The sequence below is a fragment of the Ursus maritimus genome, unplaced genomic scaffold, assembly GCF_017311325.1.
Source record: "Ursus maritimus isolate PB19 unplaced genomic scaffold, ASM1731132v1 scaffold_11, whole genome shotgun sequence".
In the NCBI taxonomy this organism is placed as follows: domain Eukaryota; kingdom Metazoa; phylum Chordata; class Mammalia; order Carnivora; family Ursidae; genus Ursus; species Ursus maritimus.
In genome coordinates, this window is record NW_024423453.1 from 38,981,493 (window position 1) to 38,996,229 (window position 14,737).

Below are 14,737 nucleotides of genomic sequence, written 5' to 3' on the forward strand. Positions count from 1 at the left end.
TTGAGGTGGGGCACCTGGAGGGCCTGTCTGTATTCCATCACCCAAGTCGGCTTGCCTAAAAGCAGCCTGGACATCTCCCCTGGCAGATGAGCAATGACAAATCTTAGACATTCGGGCAGAGGATTCATCCTCAGTAGTACAGACACAAAGGTGGCTCACTGGGGAGAACAAGAGGCAAAGAACTGGTAAAACATATGCAGTCCTCCAAGCTTTTTTTTTTTTTTTTTTTTAATTTTATTTATTTATTTGACAGAGAGAGACAGCAAGAGAGGGAACACAAGCAGGGGGAGTGGGAGAGGGCGAAGCAGGTTTCTGGCTGAGCAGGGAGCCTGATGTGGGGCTTGATCCCAGGACGCTGGGATCATGACCTGAGCCAAAGGCAGATGCTTAACGACTGAGCCACAAGCTTTTATCTCACAGAACGGTGGGCTTGGGCTGGGAACAGCTGGGTGCACTGTAAGTGGTACTCCAGCAAGAGATGCTGCCCCTAAAGCACTTCACATATCTAGAGAAAAATTGGAAGTAGGGAAAAGAACACGTGACCACCAAGTACTAAGGGAAGCAAGCTTTCCAGTCAGGGAAATGGGCTGGCTCACGAGGGGACTGCCAGGAGCCTGGCATCAGTACTTTTGGAGTATCAGCTGGAGACCTAGTAAGTAGCCCTTTCGTGGAGTCAGCTCAGTTCCTGCTGAGCTGGCTCTCTGCTAGGCTGAACGGAAGAGAGTGGCAGAGAGTAGCCCGGGCTTTCCAGCAACTGAAAAGGTTTGTTTCTCCTTAAATATGCTGTCACTCTGTTTAAACTGAAGAAGTTCTCAGAGCTGCCACAGCCACCCAGGATAGGCATCATTTGTGCTGGCCCTGATGGCGCACACTACTGGTGCTTTTGCCGAGCTCTAAGAGTAAACGCACACTGACTAGGTCGATCCTCTAGTGTATTTGATAGCATACATCACCAGCATGTTTTTCCTCTAACGAGTAGTATTAGAGAATCCAAAAATCACATTTGTTAACTGATAATCTTTAGTCCCAAAATATGTCATCCGCATGCACATTTTCCACTGTAAGTTCACTTGAAGAAAAAGGAATACAAGGACCTAATAACAGAGATTGAATATACCTGCCTCGATTTCTACTTTCTCTACTTTTTCTGAAATCTATTCTCTAATCAAATATTGGCATTCATTTCCTTTCTACTACAAGAAAATGGCCATATTTAATAAATTCTGATACCAACCACAGATTCTTCATGATGGATACCTTACTGAGCAAAGTCAGTGCACCAAGTTTTTGCTTGAATGTCAATTCAATTCTATTCCATTCTAAGTGCTTTTGCATTTAATTTGACATGAGGTCCTACTCAAGAATTTATATTTTTTGCAACCAGTTCAGGTATTATAATGAGCAGTACTTTATGTACACTTTACAGATTTAATGACAAGTTATCAGACTACTAAAATCTATCTTTTAAAATTTCCTACCTAAAACAATGGCTTGGAAAAAAGCCTATAATCTTCAGGACTTTAAAAGATTTTCCTTCTTAAAAACAGAATTTCTAACTAGTGGCCAAAAAGAACAGTGCTAGATCCAGATCCTAACATTCCTGTTCTAATGAGAGGCAATAAATCATAGAGGGTGATCATAAAATTTGAGTCAGAAAACTTGGGTTCAAACCTGGCCCTGCCACTGACTGGCCATATGTGATACTGAACAAGGCAAGTTCCCTGGGGCTCAGTATCTTCATTGGTAAAACATGGGGCTGGATTAGATGAACTCTCTGGTTTCTTCAAACTTTGGTTTATGATTCTAATGGTTATTTCAGTATCGTGCTGTTAGTTACCCTAACTATTCAACATTTAATGGAAAAATAGAATGTACTTATGGGTTTGTAGTATTTGGGCTGTGAAATTTAAGTGTTTTTTTTTTCTATTGTCCATGACAAATACTATGATGTCATACACAAAAAGGCACATAAGTAGACGATGAAAAGTGTTGAGTACATGAGTAAGTGGAAAAAAGGAGACCATCTGATAAATAAATATATACTATTTATGGACACAATTTAGAAAATCATTATATTAAGTTAGAGAAATGATATTTATCTAAAAGGAATAAAGACAAACCACCAGATGCCAAAGAATAGTTTATGTTTTAACATTTGTATTCTATGCCTCAGAGGGGACTTCTTTAAGCCTTTCAGACTATTAAATATTTTGATTCAGACTAATGCTTGAAAATTGAAAAGCTTCAATGTTGAGATATCATATATTTAAAGTGGATATTACAGTATCTTTCTACAGTGTTCAGCAGTTACTATGCATCATCATGATATTTCTTTACTTACCAGGAAGGTTGTGCCACTTGTTCACTGCAAATAGTCTGTTAGCAGTGACTGTGATCACGGCAGGAGTCGCCAAACCAGGCTGGGTGTTAGCTGCCACGTGAGTGACAGGGGAGTTGGAGGGAAACTTTAGGACCATGATAACATCCTGCTGGGCTTGGTCTGTGAACATCAATGGACTCTGCAGGAGGAGATACTGTTGAGTGGGCATGACAAGACCCAAATATACAAGAAGGAAAAGACAAAGAAAGACAAGAAAGAGGGTGCAGGAAAAGAAGAGGAAAGACCATGTTAACACAAGTTGCAACTGAGAGTGGGGTGAGCAGAAAGGTTTATAGAAACAGCAGTTAGGATTGGCTTGTAATTTTCGTGTATGTCATTAGTTGAATGTTTTGGTGATCGAAGTAGAATAACATTAACAGAAACATTTTAAAAATCATTAAAAATCATTTTAAACATTTTAAAAAGATTTTATTAGCTCCTTTCCCCACCCCACTCCCATGAAGAACTAAAGAAATGATTTGATTTAGATTCTAACTAGGCAAAGTATTAGAGATTGCGTTAAACCATTCTAATTGCTAGTATGTGTCAGATTAAAAAAAAGAGGCTAGGCAATGGGTACAAAAGCAAGGCAAGGCAACTTCCAAAGATCATCAAAAGTTGTGTTGAGTTAGCATGAAGATTTTGACAACTAAATAGAGAGATAATTAAAACAAACATATTTATAAGCAATAGTTACACAGCATGTATGTATTATTACAGTCGAGAAATAACTTACGAACGTAATATACAAACTTAATTATAAAGGTGTTTCAAAGCAATGCATAATTAAATGTACTTGTAAAAACAATATATTTATATAGTGTACCAAGTCATAAACACTGCCCTATTATAATGCAAATGTTGTTCTTTTCTGCTACAGCTAAGGATAAAAAGAAATACCTAGATGCCCCTCCTCTCTCGGTAAAAACAAAAACAAAAACAAAAACTAAAGCCTAAGACTTTTGATTTCTCCTTTAAAAAGCAGCAATTGAAAATGTTAAACAAAAAACACTGTCTGCTCTAATAACTAGCAACAAAATAAATCTTGAAGACTACTAAGGATTTAGAACATTCCTACAACTCATATGTCATAATCCAAGACATCTATAACACCACTGTGATGTACCAGCTTTATTTATATGTGGTGCCAGTACGCTATCACACAGTAATTGCACTGTGCATTTCCAGCAATCCTCTTCTACCATGTCTATTTTCTAATAGCTGATTAGTATCATTCACAATTGAAACACTTTGATGAAGTGCTTCTGGCTGCTTTCCTACTGCCATATTTCAAAATACCAGGTATATGTAAATGTGTAGGCACATATATTTAACACATATTTATTCAGAACTGCTAATAAAAAATTAAATACATTTGCATTTTTATTATCAGTCCTTTAAAAAAGTTATTAAGAGTACTTAGAAAAACATATTGCACTAAGAATTCCTATTTGCACTCTTTGCATAAAGGTGTAAATAAAGGCAACTAATAAGCTACCCAGACACCCTTCTGAGCAAGTGGCTAAAAGCCAATCAATATTATGAGTTAATCCTCCCTGGATGCTCATTCAATTAAAGGTGTCAGTAATGCCTCATCTGATGTGGCCTCAATTAAATCCAACTATCTGATGGTGTGAAAACACAGGGGGATACAGCAACAGCAGCAAAACCAGACAAATAGGCAGCCTTCGTGTGCCTGCTAATTACTACACCTGGTGTATATTATGGCTCATGCACTTAACGCAGCACGAGGTGGCTTTAATCTCTGCTATATCCGTGTGTGTGTGTGTGTGTGTGTGTGTGTGTGTGTGTGGTGGGGTGGGGTGCACTGATGGTTGATGGGGGGGACTCATCTGAATGGTAGTAAAAACAATAAACATTTGGGCCTTTGATTTTTAAAACCTCTGTATCAATTAGCAATTTTTATTATACAAAGAACCTTTTATACAGTTTTCAAGGAACTCTGTGGAACTGGGCAAAAATGAGAAACAATGAGCAACAACAAACACAACACCCTACAGGATAGTTTTGAAGAAGTCCTGGGAAAAGGAAATGAACATCGTTTCAGAGTACCAAGCCTTATTTTTCAATTATGAGGTTAAAAAAATAATATTTACTAAGGTCAATTTATAAACTCTGAGTAAGAGTATAACATACATCATAAAGTGTCACTGAAAGGAAGTTGATACTTATTTTTGAGCTTAACAGCTCGTACTGTAAATACGATTAGACTGAAATTGAATAATTCCAATGTTTATGCCCTTAAAAAAACACAGAAGAATCTCTAATGTGTAGGAAGAATGTCTTGTTTACATAGTGACTCTAGTGGGCCAACTCTTAGCCACATGGCAAGGACAAGCTACTTCCACAGAAAGCCGTAGACATCATATCCAGAACTGTCCACCGCATTTTTATAACAAGCTGTCCCCTCAGCCTGTTTCTACATACTCCATCTTGACTAGTGCTCCCAGTGCAGGCAAGCAGTGGGAAACTCTTGGGAGTTCCATCATATCCTTTTGGCTGACAAGTATGGAATAGGGAGCACTAGACCTAAGAGAAAGCACAGCGCAGCATACTGGGCTAGTCTACAGTGACAGCAACAGCTGTAGATGAGGAGGATACCAGGTAAAGCAGGGATAAGAGAAGCAAACCATCCTCTAATCCTAGGTGCCTCAGGGAACCCCATTTGAGGTAGAAGGGGAAACTGCTACCCTAATTTCATTCGGTTGTCCCAGATTAAATGTACACTTGTTGACAACTCTGGTTTCTCTCCAACACACCTTTCTTTCCCACCCACATATGTGTGACATGAAAACACAGCTTGCACAAGTCTGGAAAGGAGTTCAGGGATTCAATGCAGAGGATAAAGATAATGGGAAAGACTGTTATCCCATCCTCATATAAGCATGTGCCTTCCTATCCTAGAAAGCTGAACTGCCTCAATGGATTCTTTTGCCATGAAGACAGGCTTGACAGGAGAAGCTCCCTCCTTGCCCCAGTGACCAAGTCTGACCAGGTAAAAGTCAGTGGTGCAGTGGAGGTGAGTGTCCATGAGCCACCATCATAATAGCCTGAGTCTCACTGACAAGCTACTACTAAAACTATTTCCAAACCACAAACATAAATCATTCTTACTATTTTTATAGGATTATCTTGCACTGTTTTTGTTAAATGTTTGCTTTTTACGTAATCTTCTGCTCAGTAAAGTTACCCTTTATGTTCACTTAAATCTGATCTCACCTGTTTAAAAATGTTTAGTGGAAAACATGATGCAAATAATTTTTAAAATGCTGTATTTTACTGTGATGGCCAATTCATGTAACTAGAGCAAGAAGGGAAAAAAGGTTTGGAAGCAGAAAGAAGTTGACAAAGAGGGTGAAAGGGAAAAAGACACAAAGATGACAGCGAGATGGAAAGGGAAAGAAAAAAAGAAACATAGCCAGAGGTGAAAGGGCCACATCTCTATATCTTGCTCTCTTTGCTCCTGTCCCTTTGCCATATTGGTCAAAATTCTACCATCTCCAACTCCTGATTCTGGGCTGGCCTCTGACTTGCTTTGACCAATAAAATGTGGTGTAAATGAGGTTATATGTTCAAAAGTCTTGCAAAAGTGTTCTCTTGGAACACTGTTCCTACTGTGAGAGTAGCCTGAGCTAACTTCCTTGATGATGAAAGACCACATGGAAAGAGGTCTGGCCACCTCAGCCCACCCCACAGCAGTATGTGAGGGCGCCAAGGGGAGAAGAAAAGAAGAAGTGCCTGTCTAACCCTCAAAATCACAAGCAATATAAATCACTGTAGTAAGCTTTGGGTGGTATGGTATACCAAACTATCTTTTCTTCTCACTGTGGTCCCTTATCCTCGGTAACAAGACCCTACACATTAGGATTAGTTTTAAAATTCCCAAACTGAAAGCATATTGGGATGTAAAAAACAAACAGAAGCAAAACTAATCTAGAAACTCATAGGATCAAATTAGAAAACTCATCTATCCTATGTCTGAAGCCATTATCCTGCAGCGAGGATATATGACAATTATAAACCTTTTAATTCTGCAACACAAAACATGGACTGATGAGATCCTACAGCACTGGAGCAATGTTCACCTTTCCAAAGACTCCAGGACAGCATGTCATAGTATCTGCCAGTTGTTAGCAGGTTGACAAACATCGCATAAAAAGAACAGGCTCAGATGTGGTAGAAGATCTCAAGTACAACAAAACACGGTTATGAATGTTGAGTCTGGTCTCAGAGAGAGGCAAGAAACAAGAAGAGTGTAAGCAGCACTTACCACTTGCATAGCAGAACCTCTGGGAGGATGGGGCTCTATGAGTAGTTGAGAAGGAGTCTGTCCAAAACTTCGAATTTGAGCTTCAACAGCCTGAAAAAGGCATGGGCAAGTTTGAGGGTTAAGAGGTGCTAATTATAGGCAGTAGAACCACAACTGTCACCTGAAAATGTCATTCCATACTTCTGGTTTGTTTCATGTTGAAAATCAACTTTATGTTTTCACAGTGGGTCTAAGCACCTGGCAAGGACATTGAGGGTGAGGTCATCCTTTAGTACTGTGTAAGCTGTTCCTATAAAACCCTGCAAAACCTTCTCATCTTGCTCAGTGATATGAACCAGAAACCAGCTATTACAATCAGAAATTGTCCTTTTTGGCTTCATCTCTGTTTTCTTGCATTTTTTTCCCTGCTTGCATCATCCCTGATGACTAAAGCTAATCTTTTACAGGTATAGAGAAAACCTATTGCTGCTTTGATTCTAGGCCCCATTTCATCCTGGGAAGTAGAAAGGAGGAGAAAAGAAACATAGCACCTGTGAAAATGGCTTGATGCTATTATTTTGCCATAGGAAGAGCATTATTGTTGACAGTCTCTTTGAACCTAGGTGGCTAAACAACAAAGTAAAAGCCATATGTTGCATCCAAGCATGAGACAGTTAAACCAGGGACTAACTAAACATAAGAAACATGTGCATGCCCTTTTTGAAAGACGTGTGCACGCACCCTTTGCAAGACACTCCCTTACCACGGATCTTCCTGTACACCTAGCACAGATGCTCACTTCCCAATCACCAATAACTCCTTCATCATGGAAAACAACTAAATGCCAGATGCTATCACCATCTGTAATTATTTTATTTGTTTACTTGTTTATGCCTTTCTCTTCCACTAAAATACAAGATCTATGAAAGCAAGGACCTGATCTATCTTCTTTATTAGATCCCTAAATTGGGTGAATGAATAAATAATACAGTATGTGTGAGGAGAGAGAAGGAAGCAAAGAGATAGAAAGACTATTTCAACCCCCACAATAGTCAGGATTCTAACTTCCAGGTTAAATGAATGAGGAAAACCTCTCAAATTCATAAGAGAATATATGTTTATCATGTTATTTTTTTAATCCCTAAGAAAACAATCCTTAATTTTTACATGCTCTGCAGGACTGTAGGCAATTAATATATCAAAAAACAAGGAAATATAATCATTTTCTAGTATTAATTTCCTTTTTTTATTTGTTGAGGATACCACCAGTAGCCCTTTACAATGAACCTTGTAAGAAACGGTGATAGCAATTCATTATTTATGCATTCAGTAATCATCAACAATGTACATAGCAGTATTAGGTCTTAATGTTTCTGCCCTTGAATGAATTCTCAATATGGGAAGCAGGACAAATGGACTCAGAAGGTTAAACAGCAGTTTGATGTAGTCAGGCCAATAAGTTTAAAGACAGCTCTATGACTTGCTTAGGCAGAAAAGACTGGAAAGCCCCTCTGTGAAAGCTGACTGGTATGATGGAAGCAGCATGGCTTTTGAAGTCAAACAGACCATGTTCAAACCCTGCATGCGTACCACTTATAAGCGCTGTGATCTGGGTAAGTTATTTAATAACCATCTCAAAGTTTCAATTTTCTCTCCTGTAAAATGTGGATAATAGTAGTATCCACCTCATCATGCTATAGTAAGAATTAAATGATATTTATGTAAAAAACATAGCAAAGTGCTTAGTAGATTAGACACTCAATATGCAGTCAACAAATATTCACTAAGGGCTGATAATAACAACAAATATTTATTTAGTTCTTACTATTTACTGAGAACTTTTTGAAGTGCTTTACTACCTTATATCAGTTAATCTTTAAACTACATGAAGTGAGTCCAGACACCTGGGTGCCTCAGTCAGTTAAGCATCTGACTCTTGATTTTGGCTTTGGTTGTGATCTCAGGGTTGTGAGATGTAGCACTGTGTGCGACTCCAAGCTCAGTGGGGAGTCTGCTTCTCTCACTCTCCCTCTGCTCCCCCCACCCCCCGCTCACACAGGCACACATGATTCTAAGAAATAAATAAATCTTTACAAAAAATAGACTATATGATGTGAGCCCTTTATTATATCCATCTATATCTATAAAGAAATACTGCACAAAGAACTTAAATATCTTGCCCAAGGTCACATTAAACGGCAAGCTCAAAATTTGCACCTACACAGCATGATTCTAGAGCTCATACTCTGAAGCTATCCTTCCTTCTTATCTGTTAGGTACTGTGCCAAGGCCTGGGGGTAAGACTGAGCACAAAAAAAGCATGAGTCTACAAGCGAATGAATTAATTAATAAGGTATCACTGTCATCAACATTATCATCATCATCATCATCATCATCACAAAGCATGTTCAGATACAATTAGTAGAGTAGCATGGCTAGTAAGTTTGGTTTTATATAGCAGGAGATAAGGTTGGCCCTAGACTTCAGAAACAAGAGGAGGAGCCAAGAGGAAGCAAGGAATAGAGACTAGGATCATTTCAGAACTTCTAAAATGCTTTTTTTTTTTGATGGGGTTAAATCAATTTATGATCAACATCAGGACAATCTTGAAGAAGAAAAAATATCGCACGATGGGAGAACTTGAAGCCTAGAGGTAGTCACAAAGAAGGCGGGAGCACTGCTATTTTATGATATATGGATTTATGGACTGAGTTCATGAATGTGAAAAAAAAATTTTTTTAAAGATTTTTTTTTTTTAATTTATGTGACAGAGACAGCCAGCAAGAGAGGAACACAGCAGGGGAGTGGGAGAGGAAGAAGCAGGCTCCCAGCGGAGAAGCCCGATGTGGGACTCCATCCCGGAACGCCGGGATCATGCCCTGAGCCGAAGGCAGACGCTTAACGACTGTACCACCCAGGCGCCCCTATGAATGTGAAAATTTCTTTTAAGACCAGTTGGCAAAGCCAGCACCTTTACCCTTGACTGCTGCTTTTGGTGGTCCCTGCCCAACAGCCCATATGTCTTTCCCCCTATTTAAATGGAGGAGGGGGAGGGAAGAGATAACTTGCATACCTGGCCTGTGGCATTGACTTTGCCATTTTTTTGCTGTGTGATTTTGGGCAATTAGCTTAACCTCTGTTCCTCATCTACCAAATAGATACTAATGATGCCTAGTTCACAGAATTATCTGGAAAATTAAATAATACCTAAAAAGGATTTAGTATAGTACTTAGCACATACAAAGCACTAAATAAAATGTTGCATTATTATTAGGTTTGAGACTCAGCGTAATCCCCATCTAATACAGCTAAAACAGGGAAGGAAAGGAAGAAATGTTTCAGGAGTGAATAATGATAATGATGAACACATTATTTTAGGAAACTGAAATCTGGCTCAAGATTTCAAAATATACTGCAGGGTTAAGCACCCAAAGACAAAAATATCTCTTTGGAGGTTCAGAGACCAGTCCAAAATGAAAGGGATTATATACCCCAATCCTTATGGAAGCTGTGGTACTTGAAAGAAAGGGATAAATATTTATGGACTAAGGAAAAATCAACAGGTCTTGGAGAATGATGACTTTGAGCAATGAAGAAAAGACAAACTAATTCTTTTTCTTTTGAACTTGCATATTTTAGAGAATAGTAAAGCAATGAATGGAAATAGAAGTTTCTGTTGGAGAACTAGTTTGCCATAAGACAGTGTATTTTCTGTGCCATGTGGAATCTGAAGTGATAGTGATAGCCATCTACCCATGTTGAGATATCCAATGAGCAAAAGAAAGCCCAAGATTGGCTCTGACATCAAAGATCAGTATTGATTTAGGTGTAATTCAGAAAAGAGAAATGTTAAGTCAATGGTTTTAGATCCTTCTCTTCCCCTGTGTATATGTGTGAATTTTTAAGCAACGGAAATGACTTCCTTTTTCAAATGAAATATAACATAAAACCCCAATATATCAAAAACATAGGTACAGGGGCTATCTCCTTTAAAACTGGACAAAGCCATCCTTCATAAGCTTCCTTCGCAGCTCCTGAGACAATTCTTAGAAATCTTAGAGCTCTGGCACATAGTTTGAAACTCACTGGTTAAGCTCCAGGAAGAAAATACACGAGACACACGCAAAAAAGGACCTAGAGCTGAACCTTGGGAAATACTCATATTTAGGGTATCATACAAGGAACTAATGAAGAAAGCAGAGGAGGAAGGAATTTGGAGTCAGGGAGCAGGACAGAGTGATATGGAAGCTGTAAGGTGAGAATTCCAAACACAGAATGGTCAGTAACATTAACTACTACAGAGAAACTAAGAATAATGACATTATGGCATATAAATCTTAATTATAGACATAACTTTAATGTAACCGATCTTAATACTACATACCTGCTTCACACTTCACATTGTTTTGAAATGAAAAGGATACGATGGTAAGACAACTTTAAAAAATACTAATGTTCTTTGTTTTCTTAAAGATTAATTAATTTATTTGAGAGAGAGGAAGAGCATGAGCTGGGCAGGAGGGAAGGAAGAGGGAGAGAAGCAGACTTCCCCCTGAGCATGGAACCCAACATGGGGATCAATTCCAGGAGCCCGATATCATGACCTGAGCCAAAACCAAGAGTCCAACACTCAACTGACTGAGGCATCCAGGTGACCCTCTTCCTTTTTTCTTTTAGAGAGAGAGAGTGCATAAGCAGGGGGGAGGCACAGAGGGAGATGGCTAGAGAGAATCTTAAGCAGGTTCCACGCCCAGGGCAGAGCCCCATATGGGATTCAATCTCAGGACCCTGAGTTCATGACCTGAACAGAAATCAAGAGTTGGACGCTCAACTGACTCACTAGGGGCCCCACCAATGTTCTTTTTTTAACATTTTTTTTAAAAAAGTCTTAAAATTTTAGAATTTGCACATTAGTGACCTCTTTCAGGAAAAGGTTTTTTCAAGTCATATAATACAATGGGCTGATTACTCTCTCTCAATAACAGAATAAAAGCGGTATTATCCCACATGGATTAAATAATACTTTTCTTTCCAAGTCCTCCCAACATCTAAAAAGACTACAGAATTCTCAGGCACAAATACTTTAATTCTTGACTAACCTTTGAGTTCAAATCTTTCTTCTATGGGAAAGATTTTCAAATCCAAAACCAGGGGATTACTGATTTCTATGAAGTGTCCATTTACACTGTTGCCAAATGGTCATCTATGTACACTGTGTGTATGGTATGTCTCAGCACACTTAAAATTAACATATCTAAAATCTGGGAAAACTAATTTTATTCTAGCATTCTTTAGTCAAGGGTTAGACTCCTATTTTGATTTTTCTTTTATCCTCAAATTCTTACTGATATTTAAAAATTTTACCTCCTCTTTTCACATATAATCAGTCACTAGACCAAATCATTTAATTTCTTCTTTAATTTAGTTTCTTCCTTCAGCGTATCCTGCAGAACTAAGTTTTCCCAAACTCTCCTTATGCAATATCCCCTTGATCAAATGTCTTCAATTAATCTCCAGTAATTAAAAGGTAAAGGCCTAATGTTAGGCAATAAAGGTCTTCCCACATCTCTAACTTTTATTCCCTCATCCGGTTCCCGCATACAGTGTTCTTTTTCAGTCAGTCTGCTTTTCCTGCATGAATATAATCAGCTCTTTTTGCCTTACATTTGCTCTCATGTGACTGCCCCTTCTAGAACGGTCACCCTCATCTTCAATTTTCTGAGTCCTACCCCTCTCCAGAAAACCCTGCTTGAGTTCCACCTTTTTGTTGTACTATTTCCCAAATGTTATAACCTGCTCATATTGTTGACTACACACTTGATTTCAGCTTCCTTGTAATGTTTTTTTGGTAATTTTTAATAATTACTACTCTGTGTCCGCAGCTGTACTCTAAAGGGGTTGAATATCATCTATTTTAGTAGTATGCAGCACACAGAACAGTCCCTTGCACATAGTATTCTTACAACATAAAGAGTACCGGGTGCCTATTATACACAGCAAGCTCACCCAGACCCTCAAGCCTTATCTCGGTTTGTACTGGGGACAAAACCGAGCTTGAGAGAATAGAACAGTTCTTGAAAGGGCAAAATGTGGGCAAGGGTGAGAATGGGAAGTGTAAGTGAAGGCTGATAACTGCTATTACTGAGACCAAAGAGTCTTTCAGGAAGGTCTGAAAGATGTCAATGAAGACAACAATTCTCATTTCTTCATCCCAACATAGCTGAGGGATATGACAACACTTCCATGTCTCACTATACAGTGATTCTTAAGAACCAAGTGAGAAACTCTGGGGGAATCTGTATGATTTGAAAAAGCCCCCTAAAGTAATTTTATCACTCACTCTTCACCTTTCCCTTCTTATGAATAAAGCAATAGAAAATTTAGAGGCACACCTGAGGTCTGAAATCACGGAAACACAGGTGTAAGATTCAGGAAAGCAGACTGGTAAAAGGGTAGCTTAATAAACTGTACCAAATGCCTAAACCGTTTTTAAGAACTTTCCTTCATCTAGATAGTTCTGGTTCCGGATGATAAAAGTTTATTAAGTTGGGGCGCCTGGGTGGCACAGTGGTTGAGCGTCTGCCTTTGGCTCAGGGCGTGATCCCGGCGTTACGGGATCGAGCCCCCATCAGGCTCCTCCGCTATGAGCCTGCTTCTTCCTCTCCCACTCGCCCTGCTTGTGTTCCCTCTCTCGCTGGCTGTCTCTATTTCTGTCGAATAAATAAATAAAATATTTTTTTAAAAAAAGTTTATTAAGTTAAATTTTTATTATCTAATAGGATAATGAATTCCCATGACCCATTAGTCAATTTCAATAATTATTAACATATTTGGCCTCAGGTTAGCTTACAGGGGGCTCAGAAAGTGCTAGAAAGATTCAATGAAAAACAAGAAACTGTTCTTGCTTTTAGGAAGTTTATTTTTTCACCTCTACTGTAAAATTATATTGAGAAAAAAAATCCTACAATGACAAAAAATTATAAATATTAGCCAGCAGCCTTCACCTTTCTTCAGAGCAGTTAAATACACACCTGGACTTTCAAGATGTTCAATCCTCATGTTGCAAATTTGATTATGTAACTTCTCTAGTTAAAATCCTTCCATCCAAATTCCTTTCCATGGGGTGGCATCACTCATGAAGTTAGGTATGCAGATATTGGACTCAGACTGCTTAACTTAAAATCTTGGCTTTTTTACCTATTAGCTGAGTAACTTTGGGCAAGATACTTCTGTGCCTTAGTTTCCTCAACTAAAAATGGTGATAATAAAGTGCATATTTTATTGGGTTTTTATGAAGATTAAATGAGAGAATATAAAACATTTAGAACAATCCTTGACACAAAACAAGCTAGCAATCAGTGTTTGATATTATTATTACCGTATATACATCAAAGACTTAACACAGTGCTGGTTGAGGTTAAGTAAATAAGCATTTCATAAACGTTACCAACTAGTCATAATTGAGATTAATAATAATACAGCCCTGCCTATGCTGCCAGTCTCATCCTCTACCACCACTCTTCTCATACCATATAATGTGAGATGTAATGTGTCATACTGTCTTTGTATGTATTATTTTCTTTTCCTTTTTTTTTTTTTTTTTTCCTTTTTTCAATTCCTCTTCTCTGTGTCGTTTCTGCATTCTTTAAGACTTAGCTCGGGCATCTCTGTCCTTTGGGAAATCTCTTTTTCGGTCTCAACCAGACTGTTGCTCTCCCTCCCTGTTGCTTTTAGAGCAATGTGCACAGACCTCTACTACTTACTTGTCTGATATTCTAGTTACTTATTTATAATTGCTGCCTTATTGATTAGGCTGTAAGTCTCCTTGAGACCAGAGACTGCAAATATTTCTGCACTTCTGGAGCCTGACATACCGTAGGTGCTCAATAAATATTTACTAAAAGAATGAATGGCCATCCAAGTCAACATAATTCAGCAGGGATGCAGCTAAGATACACTCCTAGCACTATTACAAAGCAGCCTGCACTGAATAAAACATTCTATTAAACATTTCTACTAAAAAGCTTACTTTATTATTTAACATTCTTATTCATCAATTCCCAATTATTTCTGTAAATAGCCTGTTA

General features: G+C 38.4%; 1 protein-coding gene across 1 annotated transcript in view; it reads right to left on the reverse strand.

Annotated features, from left to right (window-relative positions):
• Positions 1-14,737, reverse strand: part of LRBA (LPS responsive beige-like anchor protein) — a 762,114-nt gene that overhangs the window by 45,921 nt on the left and 701,456 nt on the right. The window contains exons 49-50 of the mRNA XM_040626351.1: positions 6,672-6,761; positions 2,342-2,534 (exon numbers count right to left, since the gene is read on the reverse strand). Coding sequence (XP_040482285.1) covers positions 2,342-2,534; positions 6,672-6,761 — 283 coding nt within the window. The remainder of the gene's footprint in view (positions 1-2,341; positions 2,535-6,671; positions 6,762-14,737) is intronic.